The sequence below is a fragment of the Penaeus chinensis genome, chromosome 27 (assembly GCF_019202785.1).
Source record: "Penaeus chinensis breed Huanghai No. 1 chromosome 27, ASM1920278v2, whole genome shotgun sequence".
Taxonomy (NCBI): Eukaryota; Metazoa; Arthropoda; class Malacostraca; order Decapoda; family Penaeidae; genus Penaeus; species Penaeus chinensis.
Genome location: NC_061845.1, coordinates 19,286,055 through 19,312,200, shown reverse-complemented (window position 1 = coordinate 19,312,200; position 26,146 = coordinate 19,286,055). Strand labels below are relative to the sequence as shown.

At 42.5% G+C, this 26,146-nt stretch overlaps 1 protein-coding gene across 3 annotated transcripts in view; it reads left to right on the top strand.

The window, feature by feature from the left end:
- The window catches only part of LOC125039261 (rho guanine nucleotide exchange factor 7-like), an 81,886-nt gene extending 79,077 nt beyond the window's left edge, over window positions 1-2,809 (top strand). For all 3 annotated transcript variants that reach the window (XM_047633098.1, XM_047633095.1, XM_047633096.1), the window contains 2 exons: window positions 271-361; window positions 1,699-2,809. In XM_047633098.1, coding sequence (XP_047489054.1) covers window positions 271-361; window positions 1,699-1,876 — 269 coding nt within the window. In that variant the 3' untranslated portion in view covers window positions 1,877-2,809. The remainder of the gene's footprint in view (window positions 1-270; window positions 362-1,698) is intronic.
- The last annotated feature ends 23,337 nt before the right edge of the window (window positions 2,810-26,146 follow it).

Here is a 26,146-nt window from a genome sequence, read left to right as displayed (position 1 = left end):
ATAACAGTAGTTAATAACAGTTATAATGGAGTATGTGACATAAAATATTGATATAATATATGATGTAACTCTTGACTCAGTAATCAATATTTTACAGATATATAAGACACAATTAAGTGCAGTAAAATCTGTGTTTTTCTTAGTGGGAAACTCAGGATTAAAATTATTGGTTTAGTAATTCAAGCAATAAACCCACACCAGCATCTATTTTCAGAGCCATAGTCTTTGGGATTCCCCAGTAATTGTTTTCCTTTGCTTTGTACATTCCAGCTTTGCTGGATAGTCCTCAGGTCTTGATAGCTGAGGAAGAAAAGATTATCATTGAAGAAACTCATGGTAACCAGGTTGTTATGGAGGAAAAGTAAGTTTGCCATTTTAGTTGATCTTATGGTTGAGTAGCAGAGAGTGCATTTGAATTGAAGTCTTTTGAATTACAGGAGATCATATGGATTACATATTTATTCAGAGATAATCATGTGAACCTGATACAATAAAGTTTCTACTAATTGCTGATTCATGTACATGCACTGACCACAGGGCTTATTAGTTTTGTTTACACATAGATGGCTTCATACCTGCTTAATAAAGGAGTCAGTTACTAGGCCTACCCATTTCCTATGGATTTGCACAATGATTTATTCTTAGTTCTATATTTATTTATATGAAATTATTATCATTGTTAGTAATATTTCTTTTTATCTTTATGTTAACAACAATAGCAGTAAAGATTAAAAAAAAAAAAAGATCATCACAAAAATTTAAGGAATGCCATAAATAGGATTGGAAAGACAGGCTCAATAATTGCTTCATTTGTGACTATGTGCTTGTAGAGCTTTCTTTGTGTAAACAAACAAACAAACAAAAACTATAGTGGACAGTGTATGTGAACTTGCCCTGTTCTGTTCTCTGTGATTTAATTTTAATAATTTTGTTTATACTTAGATGGCTCCAGAAGTATTTAGTCACCAAGGGCCTCGCATATTTACTCATTCCTTGATTTTTTTTTTTTCTTTTTTTTTTTTTTACTATGATTATTGCTTTTAACACGATCATAATATTAATGAGAATGAGAATAACACAAAAAATAATCAGGATCGTACCAGAAATTTATTTTTTTTTATAAAAAAAAAATAATAAATACAAGGAATGGAGTAAAGAGATAGGTCTAGTAATTGATTCCTTTGGTAACTAAGTGCTTGTGAAGTCATCAATGTATGTAAACAAAGCTACAGTACATGTACCTGGTTATCACTTCCCAACTTTTTTCATTTCTTCTTTCCAACATATGAAAAAGACTTAGTTTTCTGATGAGTAAGGTCAAGTTCATGTAAAGTGAGACCCAAGATTTGCCTTAGTAAATTATGAAAAACTAGGTCCTGATTGTGGCATGGGGAAAAAACAGGATAGATGGTTTGCAGTTTTAAGGTATCAATTATAAAGACATGAGGAATGTTCTTTGATTTTAAAGATGATGCTTTAAAAATGCCATTGGATTAATAGTAATAATTACTGGTAAACATTTTGTGTTGTAATCTTTTTCAAACAAGAGCCAGGATTTATTATTTCTTGAAAAGCTAAACTCAACCTGGAAAACATGGTACTCAGCAAGGGTACAATTTTTCCCCACCCCTTGCTTTCATCTTCTGTAAGAATTGTATATATCCCACAATTTTTTAATCAATCCCCTCCCCCCAACAGGAGCCTTGTTGACACAGTATATGCTCTGAAGGATCAAGTAGCAGCTCTCTTGCGTGATTATCAGGCTCTGAAGAAGGCCTTTGAGCTGGAACAACAGTCTTCAAGAAACCTCCGGAACATCTTGAAACAACATATCCTTCCAGGGAGAGATGATATTAAGTGGGATATAGAAGCTTGATTATTATTTTCCTATTGTGTATTTAGGATCACAAAGATTATTTTGATGATTACTACTGTTAAGTTATTTTTATATCATATTTACATGGGTAATTATGTCATCTACAGATTCAACACAAGTACTGATTACATATATATGATTGAGAAGATAAACATGATTGTGGTTATGGTCAAATAATATGTATGTTTTACCCATTGAAGCATGAAGTTGTTTAAATTTACCAAGATTTTAAAGTTAATTTGAGTCATATAAATTTTGATTCATACACCATACATGATTTTCATTATCTCTACTTATAATAATATCTTTGCTAGCAGCAAGTTTCATTCAGTTTACATAATCTAGGTAAGATTGAAGGATTCAGTTGCCTTAGTTCAAACATTGGTTATTGTAGGAAGTATAGAAGAGTGCACACACTGCTATGGCATCATTTCAGCAAAGGCATCAGTGAGTGGTAGACATTTATGCACTTCAGATATTCATTTCATTCGTATTGGGTATGATTGCCCAAGCCACAAGACCTTTTATGTGATGGTTTTTACCATTGCCTATTAAGGTGACTATCAACTGCTCATAGCTCTTAAAGTTTGAATTATTTAACAATTTGAAAAGAGGAAATTGTGAAAGGGCCTTCAAGAGAAAGTGAGTAATAAAGACCTGAAGAGGACAAAAGTCTTCTTCTTTGGGTTATTTTACAAGTATAAAATAATTATGTTGCTTAGTTATTCAGTCCATGAATTTCAAGTTGTGGGACAATTGCCTTAGTTGAATTCTGTTGTTCTTTAGAGGCTAAGTAACCAGAGTCTTGGCAGTTGCAATATAATACTGTTTTTCTCATTCAGAAAGTGATAATTAACATTAAAATTCTGAATGTGTTTCAAAGGATATGTATATTTGTTGATTAATAAAATATTTATGAATGAACTAAAATACTGTCTAAGGATGTACCCTCCTGCATTTCTTTTTATACCCCACTGAATTTTAATGATTATTGGATAATCCTATATTTAAAAAATCCTCACCAAATACTCATGTAGTTTGGAGCTTGAACAAAGATAAAGATTTCTTGTTAGCTAATTCTACTAATTTGCATCTTGACATAATGATGAGAATCAAGAAATACATTTTTTCCATTATATATTGATACAGGTTTGGTAGCTTATGGTTTATAGGGAAAGGAAAAATATATCTATTTTCCATTTTTCTGGAAAATGACAGCAAAGAAGTTCCTTCCACATTAGGTTTCTATCAAAATGAGCAAGATTTTGAAGTTTACAGAATAAGATACCAGTTAAGAATTTTCACCCCCCCCACCCCCCACCCTTTGCCTGTTGTTGTCGTGGGGGGGCTTAGAAGGTGAAGTCTGGGACCCAATGCTGGGGAACTCCCCTGTCTAGAGGCTCAGCCTTCAACTCAAGTAATTTTGCATGGTCTTCCCCCCCAATCCTTTGGCCATTGTTGTTGTGGGGGTGCTTAGGAAACGGAGACTGAGACCCAATGATGGGAACTCCTCAACCTTGGGACTCAGCCATCGACTCAACTAATTTTGTATGGTCTTTTTTCCACTCATACTTTTCGTTTCAGTCCCTTTACCAATCCCTTCTACTGTCCACCTCCTAAGGTGTGAGAGTCGTGCTGAAAGGATGAAAGGCTGACTTTGTGCCAGTCCTGAACAGCCTGAGGGAGCCATGGGCACGGTATTCCCCTGCCTTACCTGGCCCTTACCTCTCAAGGGGATCCTGAGGGGTGGACTGTTTTCTCCCCAACATACTCCAGGCTTATCATGGCCAATAATGAAGACGTAATCCCACTTTTAGGGGCAATAAGGCTTGCCCCTTCATCAAATAGCCCCAATCCCGGCTCTCCTTTAACCACGGCTCCGAACACTGCAACAACTCCCCCCTCATCAATGCCTACTAGTACAGTATCAACCCTAATCAACAACCAACCCCCAGGAGACATTTCTACTCTCCCAACATGCTCAACTTCAACATCTTTACTCCCACAACCTTCTTCATCAACCACCCCATCTCCCCTTATTACTACCTTACAACCTTATTGCCCACCTCCCCATAACACTACCCCCCTCAACACTACTCCCTCCTCCACACGTCCCTGCACTTCTACTACCCCCACCTTTACAAGAATCCTAAATACTCTATTTAACCTAGGCAAATGGGATTGATTTTTCCTGATCCCTCCCACAGCTCCCTACTCTAAAAACACCCTCCTCTTCCAGCAATGCCTCCAAAAACAAGTAGGCAAAGTCTCTTTCAGTAGCCGACCCGACCACTCCCGTCTCGTCACAGTAACATCTGAAAATCAAGCTATAGCATTAACAAAACTAACTGATCTATGTGGTAATCCCATCCCTACAGAACCTCATCCAACCCTCAATACTTTCACCGGAACTGTCTCTATCTCCCCAACAGATTGCCCAATCTATGACAAAGAATGGTCAGATTGTGGAGAAGACTTACTCGCCTGTCTCACGGACTATAATGCGACATATGTACAATGCTACACCATTCCTCCCAGAGGAAATCGTAAGAAATCCATCAACATATCCAAAATTACCTTCCGTAGACATGACCTTCCCTTAAATGTTTACATAGGTGGGGAATCCCTACCTGTCCAACCATACCAATCTCCTCCTCGTCAGTGCCAAAATTGTTGGTATTTAGGACACCCAGCCAAACACTGCCATTCCACAGCCAGATGCACACTATGTGCCCAACCTGGCCATACTCGATCAAACTGCTCTGCACAATCATGCACATGTGCAAACTGTGGAGGCCCCCATAATGTATTTTATAGAGGCTGCCCCACCTACAAATTTGAGTCTGAGGTAGCAACTCTCAGATTCAGACTTGGACTCACTCTACGGGAAGCCAGACAGGAGGTTCGTCGACGAGGTTTTTCTCTTACCCCCTACTCTAGTAATGTCGCTCACTCTGCCACTCCCCCTACCCCCCAAGCTTCTACACCCTCTCCTAAACCTAACCCCCCTCCATCTAACTTCCCCTCTTCTACCTCCTACCTTCCCCAGTCAAATTATTTTGCCATCCTAAATCCAGACACTCCAATCTCTACCCAGTCAAATTCTTTTGCCATCCTGAATCCAGACACTCCAATCTCTACCCAGTCAAATTCTTTTGCCATCCTAAATCCAGACACTCCAATCTCTACTACAGCCCCAACACCTTCCCCTCTCCCTCCCCGCACTACCCGCAGCAGACAGAATAAACATTCCACCCCTCTTCCCCTACCCCACAATCACCTCCACCTTCCTTTGCCCCTATTCTTCAGACACCAGACTTCTCTTCCCCCCCTCACAAGAAAACCGTTATCCCACAAAACTCCCCAACCAACTCCATTACAGAAACTCTTGAAGATATCCAGAACTACATAATCGAGTCCCAAACTAATACTCATCCACCTTCAAATTCTACAACTCTCGCTCCCTCCACACTCAAAGTGACTGCCGATATCCATCCTCCTCCTACTCATATTCTCCCTACGCCCAATCCTCCTACCCCATCCCAACAAAATCCATTCCCCCCGACTCCAGCCCCATCTATATTAACCCTCCCACCATCCCCTCTATCCCTTCCACTCCCTCCTGTATACACACGTGAATCCCTCATGTCACAAGTACCCTCTTCCCCAAACCCTCTACCTCCCGACACCCCTCCGGATACAACACCACCTCCCCAACCTCATTCTTTATCCCACCCTCTAGCACCTTCCCCTTCAAATTCTCAACCAACACGCACTGCAATCTTTGCCACTAAATCAACGAAAGTATAACTATCCTTCGTTGGAACATTCGCGGTTTCCGCTCTCACAGACCTGACCTCCGTCATGTCCTCTCCTCTTATAACCCATCCATTATATGCCTTCAAGAAACTTGATCCACCCCTATGTTCCATATGTAATGTTCCTCTTTCAGTCCCACACATTCTACTGTCATGCCCACGTTTTGAAGCAACCCGTACCTCTACTTTCCCCCCACCTATCCTCCCTACATAGACATCCTAACCTATCAGACATCCTTACAGAATCTCACACTTTCTGCTTTGACAACCTGTTTTTCCTTCCTCAAACACATATATATCCTTGACTTAATCTAACCCTTTACATTACGTCACCCGACCCTAACCCATTCACTCACCAATTCCTTAACACAGCTTTAACAACTAATCACTAACACAACCACCCTTCACTAACATTAACTATAGTGCTACATGACCTTAGATGTCTTGCACATTTATTTTGCTTTTAACCATTAACCATTAAATATTGCATGGTCTTTTTTTCCCTCCTGCTTTTTTGTTTCTGTCCCTTCTCCAACCCCTTATACTATCCACTTCCTAAGGTGTGAGAGCCGTGCTGAAAGGATGAAAGGCTGACTTTGTGCCAGTCCCGAACAGCCTGAGGGAGCCATGGGCACGGTATCTCCCTGTTTTAGTTGTCTAGCCCATACCCCTTAAGGGGACCCTGAGGGGTGGACTGTTTTTCTCCCCAACTTACTCCAGGCTTACCATGGCCAATAATGAAGATGTTATTTATTTGGGGCAATGAGGCTTGCCCCTTCATCAACTAGCCCCACCCATTTCAAACTCTCCTGATTCTCTGACCCCAGGCTCTTATTTCACCACTGCTCCAAACACTGCAACTACTAGTATATTATCCACCTAAGTCAACACTCAATCACCAGGAAACATTCCTACTTTCCCAACATGCTTGACAGCCTTATTGTCCACCTCTCCATAATACTACCTCCCTCAACACTACTCCCTCTTCCACACACTGCCATCCTTCTACTACCCCCATCTCTACAAATATCTTAAATATTCTATTTAGCCCAGCCAAATCGGACCGATTTTTTGTGATCTCTCTCACAGCTCCCTACTCTGACAACACTCGAATTCCAGCAATGTCTCTAAAAACAAATAGGCAAAGTCTCTCTGTAGCCAACCCGATTATTCCCATCTCGTCATAGTAACATCTGAAAACCAAGCTATAGCATTATCAACTCAACTGATCTCTCTGGTAACCCATTCCTGCAGAACTCTACGTGAAGCCAGAAAGGAAGCATGTCAACGAGGTTTTTCTCTTATTCCCTACTCCAGTAATGTCACTCACTTTCTGCTTTGACAACCTGTTCTTCATCAGATGCATACATATCTTCACTTGATCTAACCCCTTTACCTAACCCAACCCTAACCCACTCACTCAGCAATTCCTTTGCCCATATTTTACTTTTTCAATATTAATCTAGATAGTTGATGTATAGCAACTAACCACTAGCTCAACCGCCCTTCACTACCCTTTACTATACCTTCCTATAGTGCTATGTGACCTTAGATGTCTAGCACATTTATTTTGCTTTTAACTATTAACCATTATAATTGTTTGTAACTGACGGATTGGAAGGTATTATAGTAGGGACTCCAATATAGCAACCAGAATAGACTGTTTTTTAATTATTCCCCTCCTCCCCAGTAGAAGCTTTATTGACACACTGTATGTTCTGAAGGATCAAGTAGCAGTCACTAAATTGAAGGCAAACTTTAATTAGAAAAAAAACCTGTTTTTAACATTACTGAGCTAGACACTTTTGATCCCCTTTTCAACATAATTGATACATTGCCCAGTACTGAGTTTGCTCGGAATGAAGTTCATGCGACCTACTCCACTTACTACGACCAGTTATTCTTAAAAGAATGGTTAATTTCTTTGTTCCCTGGATACAAAATGATCTAGAAATATATTTAACACATTTCTGTTGAAAAATATAAGCATGCTTATGCTTTTCTAGTGAAGAAATAAGCACAATAGACGTGCGATGGGACTTCGGCAGCGAATTTCGTGTTTGATTTCTGGTTTGGAAAACCGGAACTTTAGCGATAATTAACAAATACACAACTGTGTGCCGAAACATTGTGGTGTTTCTTACTAAACCAAAGACGGCTTATGATTCTTTCTATTACTTGATAGGAGACATAAGGTGTCTTCTGTACGCGCCAATAAAGTAAATACCATATCAAAGTTTAGAACAAATCCACAGTAATTGCCCCCCCCCCCCAATCCCTTGCCCGTTGTTGTCGTGGGGGGGCTTAGGAGGCGGAGACTGGGACCCAATGCTGGGGAACTCCCCAACCTTGGGACTCAACCCTCGATTCAACAAATTTTGCATGGTTTTTTTTCCCCCTCCTACTTTTTCCTTTCTGTCCCTTCACCAACCCCTTCTACTATCCACTTCCTAAGGTGTGAGAGCCGTGGTGAAAGGATAAAAGGCTGACTTTCTGCCAGTCCTGAACGGCCTGAGGGAGCCATGGGCACGGTATTCCCCTGCTTGTCTAGCCCTTACCCCTCAAGCGACCCTGAGGGGTGGACCGTTTCTCTCCCCAACATACTCCAGGCTTATCATGGCCAACAATGAATAACCATTAACCATTAACCATACCATTATTAGAGGCAATGAGGTTTGCCTCTTCATCAAATAGCTCCACCAATTCAAACTCGCCAGATTCCCTGACCCCAGGCTCTCCTTTGACCACGGCTCTGAACACTACCACTAATACCCCCTCCTCAATGCCGACTAGTACAGTATCCACCCTAATCAACACCCCAGGAGACATTTCTACTCCCAACATGCTCAACTTCAACAACTATACCCCCACAACCTTCTTCATCAACTACCCCATCCTCCCTTATTACTACCTTACAACCTTATTGTCCACCTCCCCATAACACTACCTCCCTCAACACTACTACCTCTTCCACATGCCCCCGTCCCTCTACTACCCCCATCTCTACAAAATTCTTAAATAATCTATTTAGCCCAGCCAAATGGGACCGATTTTTCGTGATCCCTCCAACAACTTCTCACACTTTGTGCTTTGACAACCTGTTTTCATTCCTCAAATACATATACATCCTTCACTTGATCTAACCCCTATACATTACCTTACCCAACCTTAACCCATTTACTCGTCAATTCCTTTGCCCAACTTTGACAACTAATCACTAACTCAACCACCCTTCACTACCATTTACTATAGTGCTACATGACCTTAGATGTCTAGCACATTTATTTTGCTTTTAACCATTAACCACAGTAATTGCACCGATTATCAGTCAATTTGCAGTTACCCATCATAATTTACATATCACACGGTAATGTTGATACGTTTGATTCAGAAAAAGAGAGAAAAGAAAAGAAAAGAAAGAAAGAAAAAATATAAATACATATCCCGCAGTGTATATATATATATAAATATATATATATATATATATATATATATATATATATATATATATATATATTTATATATATATATTACCGCATACCATGCGAATGTGATGATTGAGCCTAGACTTCGGATGAAGATGTCTGTAACTTATTAACATCACAACGTTTGCACTCCAGTTAAATTTTCCAAATCTGATTTTATAACTTTGTATAGATTCTTCTATTATAACATACAGGTAATCTTCGATTACTAACTCCAATCAATGCCGAAATCATGGCTGTAGCATCGCATTCAGATGATTTGCGGTAATATTGGTAACCCTGATATACGGTAGTATTATATCATGAAGATATTATACCCGTGTCGGTATAAATAAGATATCAAAATGGCTTCAAATTATAAAAGCAGTTTAACTGAAGGTGACAATTCATATTCAGCTTTTCTATGAAAGCTCTTATCTTGTTTGATCAAGGGCTATAGGTTGAATAGCTTTTTTCAGGATGTTGTCAGCGAGGATCATTATAACAAATTCCCACGGTTTTGCAGTTCACTACAGTTTAAATTTAAATTTGAATTTAAAACCTACCAAGTTTATTTAAAAAAATCTTTTTATTTTTATACCATTGAAATAATGCATAGGATGGAAATGCTTTCCCAGCTTGGAACATTTTCTGTCTGGAATTCTCTGTGGGATATTCTTTTCGTTTTTCTTTCGCTACTGAGGGTTTTATCTCCAGTTTGAATATCCCACAACTTATTAGAATGCGTATTGATGAATTCTCACATACATCTTTGACATGAGTTGAGGATGTTGTTATTACGTATGATTAGTAGGATTAACTAGGTCGTTAATATTTAAGACTAAAAGTTAATGCTGGTCCAGAGGTGTGTTGATCCTGGGCATTGCAATTTTGGATGCACTGAAGATCTGGATTAAATTTTAATGCCGGATTAACTTCTATACCGCGTACAGACGACGCTAATAATAAAATAAAATAAAAATGTGAGAAAGAAAAAAGTACTCCATTGCGTCATGACATACTTTTTTTTTTTTTTTTTTTTTTTTTTTTTTTTTTTTTTTTTTTTTTTTTTTTTTTTTTTTTTTTTTTTAAGAACATCTTACATACGGTTCGTTTCCATTGCCATCGACTTCTCATAAATAAATAGAGGCAATCCTGAGTCTCCCTCTCTCTCTCCCTCTCTTGTCGCCATGGAAGCTACGAGCAAAAGAACTCACAGCGACGCAGAGGATTAGGGGAACGAAGGTGAGGTGGCGTAACTCTATTTCATGTTTTACTTCAGGTAGATGGCATCAGTACAATTTAGCCTTATACTTGAAAATAATACAGCATTACAAGTCAGATATCTTCCTTATCCCAGAAACAAAACTGAAGATCAGGCTATGACTGTTCCTGGATATAGATTCTTTAGTAACATATAAATCCAACAACAGACAGTGGAAAAATGGATCAGTAGGTATTGCTATTATGTTATGAAATGGTTCTGTGAGTAGTTTTGACATTTTAAGTAAAGACTCTGTCCTTACGGTATGAACACTGATCTTCAAAATTGAACATACTACTTCGAGTTGTTTATATTTCCGGCAAACACCCCAATGGGAAGGATCAGTGTCAGCCCATTGCCGGGGGTATTTTCAAATCCAGAATCGGCACACTTGACGGCACAGTCAGTATGGTTCCGCGCCGATAAGAGAGATGAATAGCATTGATAGGGCGACTAACGCGCCCTGAGGGAACTCACCCTGTCAATGACAGGGTGAGTTCACTCTTTAATTGACAAAAAAGAAAGAAAGGAAAATAAAGCTACTTTAGAAAATGGCAAGCCAATATAGACATATTTAATAGTCAATTTTGAGAAGAATAAAATAGATTAAAACCTAAAGCCCTATATAATTCCAATGGAAGTTTACAATGAGTTTAGCCGTCTTTTACATATAATGGCTTGGCCTGTGTCAGATATTAATAGTTGTCTCAAATGATTAATTATCACCGAATGCTTACTGTGGTGTCCAGATTGCCAGCAGGCTCTCCAGCCTCCATGATATAAGCAAGAGGCATAATCCGCTCACTAGCCCCATGTGATGTAGACATGGTTGCCCTAGAATCTGTATTGGTAGTTAGGGTGGGAGGAGTCCATGCCCTTAACAAGTAGTTGCTTTTTGCTGCCATTAGATCAACTCTGGGGGCAAACAAAATGATCCTGGCAACTTTATTTTGGACTGTCCATTTTTCTCTTGATAGCATTCTGGACAACTGAAGCATAGTCCCCAAAAGGAAGGCCAACATGTAAAACAGAATGACCTTAGTATTTTGTGTACTGCTACTATGTGTCTCCTGGCCACTGCTCTCATGACAGACAGTCTTGCCTTAGTTCGGCAAACCAGGTACTGCATCTCCTTTTGGAAGGAGAAGTTCTAGTCAACGCATTCCCCAAGGTACTGGAATCTGAACCCTGGAATCTGGAAGTAGAACAATGAAGGGAAGTAACAGGAAAACACACAAATATGCCGAAGGCCTTTTTGCATTTACTGCTTCATCAGGGCATGATGTTTTACTGTACTTCCCTTCATTGTCCTACTTGCAATTTGTTCGACATGAATTCCACACCTGGAATCTGGGTTAATTAACTGGACACGCAGACTTGTACCATGCATTAAGATTGAGAGCCATGGCCTTTGATTTGGCCATAGAGATCTTTAGTCCTGCCTTACAACATTCCTCAGACACAAGGTCCAGATAGTGCTGGGTTCTCTTTATGCAGTTTTGACAAGTGGAGATGATTGCAAGATAGTCTGCATAGATAATCTTGCACCGTCCTTGAATGTGTATGTTGAGGATATTAAAGTATTAAAAAGGACTGGATTGAGAACCCCACCCTGTAGTGTTCTATTTTCTAGTGGCCTGTGCTGTGATAGGTAACTTCTGAATCTGACTTTGGCCGTTCTGTTTCTGCAATAGTCACCTATACAGGCCAAGAGTTTTCCTCTGATTCCATTGAATTCGACTTAGTACCATTATCTCAGCCGCCTTCCCCAGACAGCTGAGGAGAAAGATGTGGTGATACATCCCTGGCTCCTATAATTTTGGGACTGGGACTATGTTAGGCTTCTTCCGGCCTTGGGGTAGAATGGAGGTTTCCCAGGATTTGTTAATGAGTTCCAGGATTGGGTTCTAGCATTGGTAAGCTCACTTGCCAATGCTAGGTGGGAAATGATGGGGTAGAAGATCCCATCATTAAGCTCATTTGTAGCCTGAACACGCCATGATCTCTGGCAACTTGGATTAACAACCTGATTTGCCTTTGCATCTCTAATGCTCTCACCAAATAGTAGACGTTGTCGAAGCCTTCAGGTTTGTAGGGAACCTTAAACTACGGGAAATGTCTATGGGGTCCAGACTCTCCTTTAGAGTCTGTCTCCGGCCTAGGTCATTTCGGACCGCCCCTTTGACATAGATTCGGGGCTTTGGTCGTAGGAGCAGCTGGTTTGGCTGGTCCAGCTTGTGCTCCCATCTTGGTTAGAGAAGACCTTTGAGGGAAAGCCAGAGGTGTCCCCGTTTTGAATGCAGGCCTGGAGAAGCCAGCCTGAGAATCCATCTTTTGGATAATGTGATGGACAGACATGTTTTGTTTTTGTGATGATTTCTTTGCCATGTCCATTTTAGCAGTTGATCTGGGAGAATCAACTTGTACTTTTTTCATGCCAAAAAAAGCCTTAAAGGGCTTCAAAGTGACTACCAAGGTCGATTCCTTGCATGAGTCATCATCTTTTGTGTCAAATTGTGTGGTTTCTTTTAGGGTCCCCCCATGCTACAGATCTTACTTCATACCCACCCAGCATGGAGTCAAACAAGGGAAAAGCTGGATGTTAGAGCTCACTGTCTAACAGCTACAGGGGTAGTGAGAGGGTACATGGAGCCACTGTCTCGTATTAACGGCACTCATGGGACCTGTATGAGGCTAATGAAGTAGTGACTGCTTGAGCCTAGCCTCCCTAAGAAGACCACCCGATTTACCTTACTGAGCAATGATCAGGGCTGGAATAAGGCACCAAAGAAGCGTGTTATTAGCTGCTGGACTCCCGCCTCTACAGCGCACAAGGATGCTATGCACGTCAAGTGAGTAGATGAAACCCCCTGGGGAGAGGTCGGGGGGGGGGGGGGGGGGCTGCAATCCCACCTACAGGAAAAACATCATTGTTTTTGTGTTTGGGTTACCCCTCCCTAGTTAGCCAATCAATGGAGGGGGGGGGGGGATACCCAAAGTCTGGTCCAGCTGAGAGGGGAAGCTCTAAGTCCTGCACCTCTTCAAGGTAGTTCCTGTTGCAGGAATTACGATAGTCCATTACAAGGTCTATTTATAGACCTTGGTCCATTGCCCTTGGTCGTCATTGTTTCGTCTTAAACGCTAATTGGCCGCTGAATGCATTGCCAGGCATAGGGCGAATTAGGAAAAAAAACAAACTCATACACTTTATTCCACATTTACGCTCAAGTATATCCCTCTCTCTCTAAATCTTACACCCCCACCCTTCACTCTTGCACTCCTCTCTCTCATTCTCTCTCGTGCTCTCCTCTCTCTCCCTCTTGCCCTCTCATTCTCTCGGCCTCCCTTGTCTCTTTCTCGTCCCCCTCTCTCTCTATCGCCCCCTCTATCTCTGTCTCTCTCTCTTTCGCCCTTTCTGTCTCTCTCTCTCCTTCCCCTTTCTCTCTCTCTCTCCTTCCCCTTTCTCTCTCTCTCTCCTTCGCCCTTTCTGTCTCTCTCTCTCCTTCCCCCTTTCTCTCCGCCCTCTCCCTCTCTCTCGTTCTCTCTTTTCTCTCTCCTTCCCCCCTCTCTCTCTCGCTTTCCTTCCCCCTTCCCCCTCTCTCTTTGTGTCTGCCCTCTTCTCTCACTCTTTCACGTTTTCTTTCCCCTCCCCTGCTCTCTGTCTCTCACTCCTTCTCACTTTCTTTCTTTCACACATCCACTCACGTCACCACCTATTTTTTAGTTGCCATGGAGTTTTCATATCATATCATATTGGTTTTCATTCTCGGTATGGAGGAGAGAGCTCTTATCCTGGTAATGCCATTAATATATGTACATGTGTATATATATATATATATATATATATATATATATATATATATATACATATATATACACTGTTTATTTAACTTAATTCAATTTGCAAGATTATCTTTATCTTCATAATATTCATTGCTATCAAAGCCATATTACATGTTCAAACTTTATATACACACACGCTATTGACAATATACAGAATCAAAGAAATTAATTGAGACTCATGTGTTTGAGAGAAAGTTTCCATATATTTATACTGGCTGTCAAAAAAGAAAATAATCTCTGTTCATGGTTTGTTTCTTTGATCTCTAGATACAGAATGATATAGAAATATATGCAGCGCACTTCCGTTGCAAAAATAATTACGGCTAGGCTTCTCTGGTGACGAATTTCGGGTTTATTTTCGGGTTTAGACAGAATGAAATTAAACGATGGCGTAAAATAGCACGCGTTGCCTAAACCTTAGAAAAAATCCAGCGCGTAGGTACTTCCCTTCCTATACTAAAGACGGTTAAAGTAACTGATCCAAAATATGTTCTTGAAAACAGGAAAAGTGGCGTATATTCTGCCGAATAGGATTTTAACTGAAAGCTAACTTTTGTAGAAGTCGACAAAGTGACAAGACGTCTACATGTAGAAAAGCAATGATGAATAGCGGTACAAATCCGCTCCCTAATGAAATGTTTAAAAACTCAATATCCACATTACTTCTGAATAGCCTATTTGATAAATATTTTGAACTGGAAATTTGTCCCTCAAGTTTTGGGAAGGCAACTGATAAGCTTATACCTAAAAGGGTGGATCAGAGAATGCCACTCAATTATCGTGTGATTTCACTGCAGTCTGACTGTGAAATTTGACTTTACTACCTTAAATAACAGAATGAAAACTTACCTTGAATATCCCGTCAAACATCTTGCAAAATCACTCAAGGGACGGAAGGGATACAATTTGCTGCTTTATTTATTATTATTATTTTTTTTTTATTCTTTATTTTTTTTTAAAGGTTGGCATAACAAAGAGTGGCTGTGATTGGTCGCGCTTGGAGTGAGTCACTTCGGGTTCCAGACAAACGACAGACCGTCGTTGGTTGGCCGATAGAGGATAGCGTCCCGGCAGTGGCGGCTTCAGATGACATTAACAGCAAATATAATGTTAATGATGATGATAATATTGTTCATGATGATGGTCATACCAAACAGCAATAATAATAATGATAACAGTAATGCTAATAATCATAATAATAGCAATAATGATAATGACGAGAAAAATTATGATAACAATGATATTGGTAATATCGTTATCATTGTTGTTATCTCAATTATTATTGTTATCATTTTCATTAATATTTAATATTATCATCATCATTATTTCGTCTCATTAGTTTAACTAGTATCGATGCTGCTGCTGATGGTGATAATGATAGAATAATAGTAATAACATTATAATCATTATCATGTTTTTCATTATCATAATCTTGATGGTCACTATCATTATCATGTTTTTTTTACTACTATTATTGTTATTATATGTTTATTACATTTTTTGTTATTCTTATAGTCATCATTTGAGTGCGTGTGCATTCAAAGGTGTTCTGAGACAAAATCCCACAAACTATGTTTATTATAGTTTTCTTAATTATATTTTTCATCTGTACCAAAATTATCGAATGCTCACATTCATGTACTCTAACTCATGACTGTAGTGCATCAATGTGAACATATCAATGCTTATGTTAACAAAACATGTGGCGAACGTATAATAGGTCAGAGAACGCTTTAGAACGCGCAAACCTATTACTTCTACTACTATTACTATTACTATTACTACTATTTCTATTAATCTATTATTCTTACTACTAGAAGTGGTAGTTGTTTTGTTCAAGCCGTTATTTTCCTTTCATTTTATGAGTGAGTGATTGAGATTAGCGAAGATCTAACTTCGCCCGGATCTTCCATAGATATGGCCCGGCCTGTGTCAGCTATTCATGGCTGTCTCATTTTGTTCTTTGACACTCGATGCTTACCGTGGTGGCGGCATTGACAGCAGGCGCTCCTGCCGCCATGATGTAAGCATGCGGCATAATATCTTTACCAGCCTGGCGCAAGTTGTGGGGGGTCCCTGTCTCAAAAATTGTGTTCACAACTCTGCAAGTAATGTACCAGGGTGGCATTCGGCTTGTCCCAATGTATGCAACATCTGTCTGTATAGTCAATTGTTTCTATGATCTGCCATACGCAATGTTTACCTAGTCTGATTCTATGAAGAATGACTTCGGTACCTATATTGATTGCTTCAGAGAGTGCCAGTGGCTCGTAGCCTGTGGCGTCTGAGTACCATCTGGCGAGGGGGAGGATCTCGTTTCCTCTCTGTGAAGATGCAGGAGGAAGGCAAGAGCTGTGGCATTACACTTCTGCCTTAAGAGTTTTCGGCTTGGTTGGATAATTATGGGATTTGGGGGCATGCCCCACTAATGTCAGCAACCTCGTTCCCTCTGATGCCTATGTGGCTAGGGACCCAGTTTATGATTATTCTTTTATCCTGAGCAAGAATCCTCTAGTAAGCACCGTGGTCAGGAGGTAGTGTTGTCTTTGGGTAAGCTGTGCTGTAGACAGTTAGCGGCTGCCCTGGAGTCTGTATGTATGACCACGTGTCCTTCCCTCAGGGACGCGTGGGCTAGGGTTTCCATGATCGCAACTTCCTCTGCCTACAACAAGAAGGCGTTGCCTGTTATCCTCTTGGATTTTGTGGCATCCCTTGCTGCAAAGGCGGCGCCTGCAGTGTGGCCTAAGAGATCAACGGATCCATCCATGAAGTAGGTTCTACCTGGAGGAGTGATGGCTGCAAAGACCCTCTCGGCTTCTGCCTTTAGACTAGGCATGGGGTAATGATTCTTTCTCCTTGACAAGCTCATCACAGAGAACTCGATCAAGGTTTGTGGCCACGGTGGGGCTTCAATAAAGTCAGAGTGGGGGTGGTCCATGCCCTTGGCAAGTAGTTGTTCTTTGAGCTGATAGCGTACCAACACTCCGACTGTGTGAGACAGCCAGGAGTTGTTTGCAAAGTGCTTGTGATCTTGTTCTAGGCATATGAGTTTTTTTTTTTTTTTTTTTTTTTTTTTTTTTTTGTCTCAGGCTTGCGTTCTTGGGTGCCTGGATGATCTTTGAAAGGAGCTGTGCTGCCATTAGATCAATCTGAGTCCATCAAGTCTATTCCCTGGATTTTCAGACTTGTGCCTTGAACATTGTGTCTCAGAGCCATAGTTTTTGATTTGGCTTAAGAGATCTTTAGTACTGTCATACAACACTCCTCAGATACAAGGTCCAGACAGCGCTGGGCTCTACTTTGGTAATGTGGTGCAGCATAGATGATTTTGCACCCCACTGGGTGGTGTATGTTGAGAATACAGGATATTAGGGTGTTGAAAAGGGCTGGACTGATGACCCCACCCTGTGGTATTCCATTTTCTTGTGGCATGTGCTGTGACCTTGCAATATGACTTTGGCTGTTATGTTCCTAAAATAGTCACCTATCCAAGCCAAGAGCTCTCCTCTGATTCCCTTCTGGATCAGGGTCTTCTGAATAGCAAGAGAACTTGCTAATTCAAAGGTCTTCTCCAGGTTTAGGAATACTACCACATATGTGACAGTGCTAATTGTGCTTAAGAGCATCGCTAAGCTGTGTGCTGTGATCGTGCCCCTTGTGAACCAATGGAGGTGTTCATGTGGGGGTCCCATTTTCCATCTTGCCCAAACAGCTGAGGAGAAAGATGGGGCAATACTTCCCTGGCTCTTTTGCTTTTGGGATGGGAACTATGGTAGCCCTGTTCCAACTCTGGGGTAGAGTGGACGTTTCCCAGGACTTGTTGATGAGTTGCAGGAATGCAAGCTCACCTACCAGTCCTAGATGGGAAATAATGGGATAGGAGATCCCATATCAGCTTCGGCTGCCCTTTCTCTGATATGAGCAAGTCTGCCTGGCTGTAGGCGTTCTTGGTTTGTCCTCAGTTCGGCTGGCAGACTGTTGCTGCTTGATCTCACAGAAAACTCATGCACCAGTTTGTTTGCCTCTGATTGAGGGTCGTGGTGTGTGCACCTCGGGGCTGAGCAGCTGGTAGCTCGCCTGGCCCGTTGCCATAGCTCTGTAAGAGTGGTTTAGTGGTCAAAGGACTCACACCATTCCAGCCAGTTTTCCTCACTGACTCTTTTGGTAGTTTCCTTGGCATCCCTTACAGCTTCCCTTCGGAGGACTAGGTTGTCTGGGGTTCTTTGCCTTGTCTGTTTTCCATCTTGGATTTGGTTGTGGCATTTGGGTTGGGCCAACATCAATGAGAGTAGTTATAGTGCCATGAAAACTGTCACTTATGACACACCATCTGATTCTCTCTACCAGAGCCCCAGTGGCCAAGGTGAGGTCTAAACCCCTCCTCTGACATGCGTTGATTCCTGGGTATTGAGAAGAGAAGAGTGATAGCCAGCCGCATCCGGTGCCCTGCAGGGAGCCAAGATGGGATGGTGTGCATTGAAGTCTCCCCCTATGATCACTCGGTCTTATGGTGCAGTAGCACAGACCTGTCTGATGTATAAGTTCCTACAGAATGGCCTGCTGTACACATTGTACAGCTTGAGGATGCCTCCCACCAGGTGAATCTCAACAGCAAGAGATTCAACATCGTCTCCACAGTGAGATGCATCATCTGACCAGGATGATCAAGCCTCTTTTGCCAGATGTGCTTGGCAGCATGAAGACATGATACCCTGAGAAGCGAACAGTCCCCTCTGTTAATGTCTCCTGGAGCATGACAGTGCCAGTGTTCCTTGATCGCACTATTGTGTGTAGGACGATATTTCTTGTATTGAAGCCATAGATGTTCCAATGTCGTATGCTTAGACTGTATGTCATGATGTTACATGATGTTAGTTACATCTGAGACGTTTTTGTATTCGGATTCAGAGTCTGATATAAAGGAGTGACAACTCTATTGTGAAGTCCTCGCTGATTTAAGGATCTTCAATTGTTTTTGGGTTGACTGTCAGGCTATCCATGGGTCCACTGGAAGGTGGAGAGCCTTTGGTAGTTCTGACTTTTGTTAACTTGGCTTTTCCCTTGCCAGGTTTTGTCCGTGTGTCTTTTTTCTTTGCTGACTTTACTTTGGTAAGCTTAGCCTGTTCTGGCATTCAGCTTGGTTTGGCTCTGCCTGTGAGGCCATGGCCTCCCTACTCCATGGTTGGAGTACGGAGGGGGATCTCGACCTGGGTTGAGGTTGGGGCTGGTTTGGCTCTGTCCAGCTTCCTTTCCTTCAGGACTGCAACCGACTGGGTCATTGCCGTAATGGCGACTGTGACTGCCTTCTCCACCTCCTCACTCAACCTACCCAAAGCTGTTGCTACTGCAGTGACTAAAGCAGTCAGCAGGAGAGTCATATCTTCCTCATCAAAGAGGAGATTATCGTATCTTGAGGAGGCCTATACAGTGTTCTTTAAACCTTTATTCCTTTGGTTCTTTTTCTGCACATTTGCAATGGCCGGAAACTTCTTTTTTATTGGAGATATCCGGTGTCGGCTGGGGAGGAGCTTCCTTCCTCTTAGGAGGTCGAGGAGCTTTTTCCAATTTGTTGTCCCCAGACATGGGTACCTGGGGCCTTAAGGCACACCTCGGTGTTGTGTACCTTGCTACAGACACCACATTTGAACTTGGCCTTGCAGCTAGCCTGGTGGTGACCATAATTTTGGCACTTGAAGCACCGAAGTAGCCCAGCACATACGTTCTGAGGTTGTAGGTGCCCCAGTTACTCAGATCAAGGATAGTGATTGGGGCTCCTTTGAGTCAACAGGACTTGCCTGGTTGGGGTCTTCCCTATCGACATTCGGGAAGCCCCCACGACCTGTGGGTGTGATGTGATCAGATCCTCGTCATACAAAACTGAGAAGCCAAGTAGCACCATCTTGACTCTCCTATCGTCGGGACTCAATGGTGAGAGACACTCTTTCTTCCCATCTTTAAGCTACTTCGTTTCCTGAAGGAAATTCAGGGTAGCTTTAGGCAACCCGGATTGACAACTGGATTTTTCTCTGCATCTCTAATGCTCTCACTAATTGGTAGGCATTGTCGAAGCCTTCAAGTTTAGAGGGGACCTTAAACTGTGGGAAACGTTTAGGGGTCCAGACTCTCCCTTAGAGTCTGTCTCCGGCCTAGGTCGTTTCGGACCGCCCTTTCGGCTTGGATTTTGGGATCTGGTCGTGGGAGCAGCAGCTGTTTCGGTTGGTTCAGCTTTTGTTCCCATTTCGGTCAGGGAGGACGTCTGAGGGGAAGTCAGAGGTCTCCCTGATTTGAGTACAGACCTGGAGAGGCCAGCATGAGAGTCCATCTACTGGACAGTTTCATGGACAGACATGTTTTTGGCTGATGGGTTCTCCGCCTGGTCCATTTTAGCAGAGTCATCCCGTGCTTTGCATTTTCTCTTGCCTCTAGAAGCCATGTATGGCTTCGAAGTGACTGCCAACGGTCTGGGCCTTACATGGTTCAACAGAGGGGATGCCATTCCACCTACATTGTTTGTAATCATTTGTTCATCCCTCTCCAGTGAGCCAGCCACATAAGGCTGGAATACCTCAGAGAGAGAGCACAGGTCCTGCACCTCTAAGAGGCAGTTTCAGTGGCACGTCTCTGGATCAGACACTGACGCATCAGTTGTGTTGCCATTTCATAAATATCTAATATTTTTGTTAGTCTTAAACGAAACGAAATATGAGATGGTATAACATTTTAGGAGTAATGCTTACTTGATATACTTGTATATTCCAATATATAATGACCAACAGAAACCGAATAAATGCGAAATTTTGAGACCTTACTTTTGAGACCTTGCATATCCGTGGTTATATCGAACGTCGTTCATCACTTTATAAACCTTTATAATCAAATTGATTCTCTTTAAAAAAATATATATAAAAAGAACTTCATTGGAAACGGAAATTATCCTGTAGCTTAACTGTATACTTTTAGGTTGAGGAACGTACATAAATATGTAGCAGTAAAAATATGAATTGTAAATTCACAGCCATCTTCTGAGTTTCATTGACCAATGAGCAGTCCTGTTTCAGATATCTCTAGGCTCCAGTGAATAGACATCACAACACCAAATGTCGCTTCAGGGTATATAGGTATCTCACAGCAGAAAGAGAGATGAGATATTTTAAGTCTAACAATGTTAATTTTCTTCCAGAATGATTTAGCTAAAGAAGTTGAAATGAGTAATATAGGAATTAAATTCGGATATCAATTGCTTTCCGTCCTTCAACACGATGGGAATGGTGTGAGCCTTGCTCAGAATGAGCGACCTTCAGAAGCTTCTCTATATAACATATAGTTTGTGTATGAAATCATGCATGTGAAGAAGCCTCGCACGCATCAGTAGCAGGCGAGACTCAGAAAGTTTACACTTTCATCTACAGATAAGTGGGAGTCGTCCTTGATGAACTTTTGAATGGCGCAGAGGATCTAGCAGAGAGCTCATCCAGAGACCTCGGGCTCTTCCTTGCGAAATTTTACAACAATAATGAGATAGGATTCAAAACATTTAGCCAATGTTACAGCACTTGTATCAGCAAAGTTTCTGATTGCTGTATGATGATTGGAAACACGCCCAAATATAAAGAAAGTGCACAGCTGAACAAATACTGTCCATTGGCTGCTCTTCAGGGAGCAATGGATCAGAACAAACATAAAAATATTGCGTATGTTGGTCTATCTCACACAGCTGCGTTTTGAGAGTTCTCTTGTATTCAAGATTGAACACGATACTCAACTATGCTGCTGTATAGAATTGTCATTTGCAGTTATCGGACTTTTCCCCTACAGTTATTTTTGACACGTGAGCATTTACCTGTGTGCGTTTTGAGCAGGCAGACAGTTCCCTACATCAGGATTTTGAAAGCGGGCATTTCCGTCCTCACCGTCTGGTGCGACTGTTTCTCTTGGTGCTTCCTTGTACGTTTACGAGGAAATATGCGCTAACGTTACTGTGTATTTACTTTTAATATAGCACATTTGCCCTTTCCCAGTACTAATAGTTAGTACTTTTGTTTTCATGTTTGAGTTTAGACTGAAGTCCATTATAAGACCTACGGTTCATTGATCGCATACTACTACTTGTTCTCACTACTTTGGATAAAAAAAAAAAAAAAAAAAAAAAAAAAAAAAAAAAAAAAAAAAAAACAAGGAATAGTATTCAGAAGTTGTTAAACTATTTATTTATCAGCAATGATAGTCTCTTATGTTAGCGCACTAAATATCTTACCAGACTACAGGTCCCCGTGACACGACATAAAAAAAATTCTTGCTGAAGGAAATGTGCGTTTGTAACAAACCACTAGTATGATAATGCGCGCCTGCACCAGACCTCGAGCAGGAAATGTTCGCCAGTATTTCCTGCAATTAATAATTTCTGTTAAGTGTTAATTCAGAACCTAAACTTCGACTATACAAAACATTTATAAACAGTTTTCACTCAGAACAATATATACACCGGTATATGAAGCGAAATTTACGATCAGTTTCCGTATAAATTCGTGCCGGTATTTTGCCTCTGTATGAAGATATCAGATTACTAATTCTAAAAAAAGATGGTACCAGACACGCCAACATCTCATAATTATGAATATATTGGATTTGCTAAACGATTTTTTTCAGTCTCAATTGAAGTATAACTACTGTCATCCACAAAAGAAAGTTAACTATTTATCCAGACTTAAATAAGGAACGGTGCTAACGAGGTGCATGACCGGCCAGGCTCGGTGGACTAGGCGCGGGAGGTCAAAGGCGAGGTGACGGCGACAGGCGCGAACTAGCCGTATACCACCGGAAACGTGACTTGGATGACCCACTGCGGAACAGTTGCGAAGCGAGGTCACCGCTCCCTACTGTTCCAGCTGCCATGTGGCTACTGACCAGCCATATTGCTCGGCCACCTACTCAGGCCTCGCCCTCGAGGCCCATTTGATTTGCCTCTAGGGGTAACCCATCTTTCGACTTGATTGGCTGGTCATCTCGGTCTCGGGTGCACTGTTTTTTATCCATCTTTGTGGTTTCTCGTCTTTGTAGGCCTCGTCTTCTTCTTGGTCTTTGGTGAAATCCATTCGTTCTTGACGTTCACACGCACGTCCTCGGTCTCATCTAGGACCGACCGGAAGGAAAAGAGTTGGCGGGTCAGTAGCCATATGGCAGCTGGAAGTTTGACGGTGACCTTGCTTCACAGCTCTTCCAACTACCATATGGCTATTGACCCGCCATTCTTAATCTCTCCCCCCCCCCCCTCTCTCTCTCTCTCTCTCTCTCCTTCTTCCTCTCCCTCCCCCCTGCCCCCCCCTCTCTCTCTCTCTCCCTCTCCCCCCTGCCCCCCCCTCTCTCTCTCTCTCTCTCTCTCCCTCTCCCCCCTGCCCCCCCCTCTCTCTCTCTCTCTCTCGCTCTCTCCTTCCTCTCTCTCTCTCTCTCTTTCTCCTCTATCTCCCCTTTCTCTCTCCCTCTCCCTCCCCCCCCCCCATCTCTCTATACTGTGTACATAAGCATGTATACGCTATGGCTCCCACGTGTTCGCTGGCTGCCACGTGGTCTGCCCACGCTGACCCAAGCCGACCGACGGTCGTGGCATGCCCACGTCACCCACCAGTATAAAAGGCCAAAGATGACCCAGGTCATAGGGACACTCAAGGAACACGGGAGGACTCGCAAAGGAAGGACCTTACCGGAAAAGTCGTTCGACGGGGCGCAGCAGGTGGCGCTAAGCTGAACAAAGCGAAGAAGGTTACCATGATCCCTCGATCATGGATTTTTTGCCGGGTTTTTTTTTTTTAAAGAGATACACCGGACCCGTCCCCCGGCAAATTCGACCTCGACGCTTAAGCGATACCGCGCCGCTTCGGTGTCCACCCCTCGTTGCTGCCGCGATGCCCATTGCTTACTTGCAATTAGCTTCGTGCCCTGTTGCCTACTCTTTCCTTTATGGAATTTTCTGCATTAGGATAACTCTCTGTGCACCTTCTGGTGAACTGGACCCCATGTTCGAGCTCGTGCTCGAACATGGGGTCCAGTTCACCAGACCTTTACCTTCCGCAGGGGAGGGTGTGTCTGGGGGGCCTTAGCGTGCCTGCCATACGGTGCACAGAGAGTTGCCAATCTTTTTGCTAGGGACTGGTATGGCAGACCATCTGATGATTGCCACTCTAGATATTTCGTTTAGGAATGATAGGCAGGTAGGAGCCCCTCCTTTCGTCAGGCCCTCAGCCTGGTTCTGTCGAAATAGCTGCTGCTAGACAGAACCGAACTCACGTCCCGCCACTGTAACAGCCTAGGAAGTTAGCTTCTCCCCCTCACTGTGGTGAATCAGCCTTTGGGTGGCTGTTTCTGAGGGTTGAAGAAACTTCCTTGAAAGGTGCTGGACTCCTCTTCCATCACTGAGGTGAAACAACCTTTGGGTGGCTGTTTCAGAGGGAAGAGGAATTCACAAAGACACAGGTCCTTTCCCCCTCACTGAGGTGAAACAACCTTTGGATGGTTGCTTCAGAGGGATGAAAGGAACCAGCTGGCAAAAGGACAAGACCCCCCTTCCCTCACTGAGGTCCCCCCCAATCCTTTGCCCGTTGTTGTCGTGGGGGGGCTTAGGAGACGGAGACTGAGACCCAATGATGGGGAACTCCTCAACCTTGGGATGGTCTTTTTTTCCCACTTATACTTTTCGTTTCAGTTTCTTCACCAATCCCTTCTACTATCCACCTCCTAAGGTGTGAGAGCCGTGCTGAAAGGATGAAAGGCTGACTTTGTGTCAGTCCTGAACGGCCTGAGGGAACCATGGGCACGGTATTCCCCTGCCATACCTGGCCCTTACCCCTCAAGGGGACCCTGAGGGGTGGACTGTTTTTTTTTTTTCCAATATACTCCAGGCTTATCATGGCCAATAATGAAGATGTAACCCCACTTTTAGGGGCAATGAGGCTTGCCCCTTTATCAAATAGCCCCAATCCCGGCTCCCCTTTGACCACGGCTCCGAACACTGCAACAACTCCCCCATCATCAATGCATACTAGTACAGTATCAACCATAATCAACAACCAACCCCCAGGAGACATTTCTACTCTCCTCAACTTCAGCACCTTTACTCCCACAACCTTCTTCATCAACCATCCCATCTCCCCTTATTACTACCTTACAATCTTATTGCCCACCTCCCCGTAACACTACCCCCCTCAACACTACTCCCTCCTCCACACGTCCCCGCACTTCTACTACCCCCACCTTTACAAGAATCCTAAATATTCTATTTAGCCCAGCCAAATGGGACCGATTTTTCGTGATCCCTCCCACAGCTCCCTACTCTCAAAACACCCTCCTCTTCCAACAATGCCTCCAAAAATAAGTAGGCAAAGTCTCTTTCCGTAGCCGACGCGACCACTCCCGTCTCGTCACAGTAACAACTGAAAACGAAGCTATAGCATTAATAAAACTAACTGATCTATGTGGTAATCCCATCCCTACAGAACCTCATCTAACCCTCAATACTTGCACTAGAACTGTCTCTATCTCCCCAACAGATTGCCTAATCCATGACAAAGAATGGTCAGATTGTGGAGAGGACTTACTCGCTTGTCTCACAGACTATGATGCAACATATGTACAATGCTACTCCATTCCTCCCAGAGGAAATCGTAAGAAATCCATCAACATTGCCAAAATTACTTTCCGTAGACATGACCTTCCCTTAAATGTTTACATAGGTGGGGAATCCCTACCTGTCCGACCATACCAACCTCCTCCTCGTCAGTGCCAAAATTGTTGGCATTTTGGACATCCTGCCAAACAGTGCCCAACCTGGCCATACCCGATCAAATTGCTCTGCACAATCACGCACATGTGCAAACTGTGGCGGCCCCCA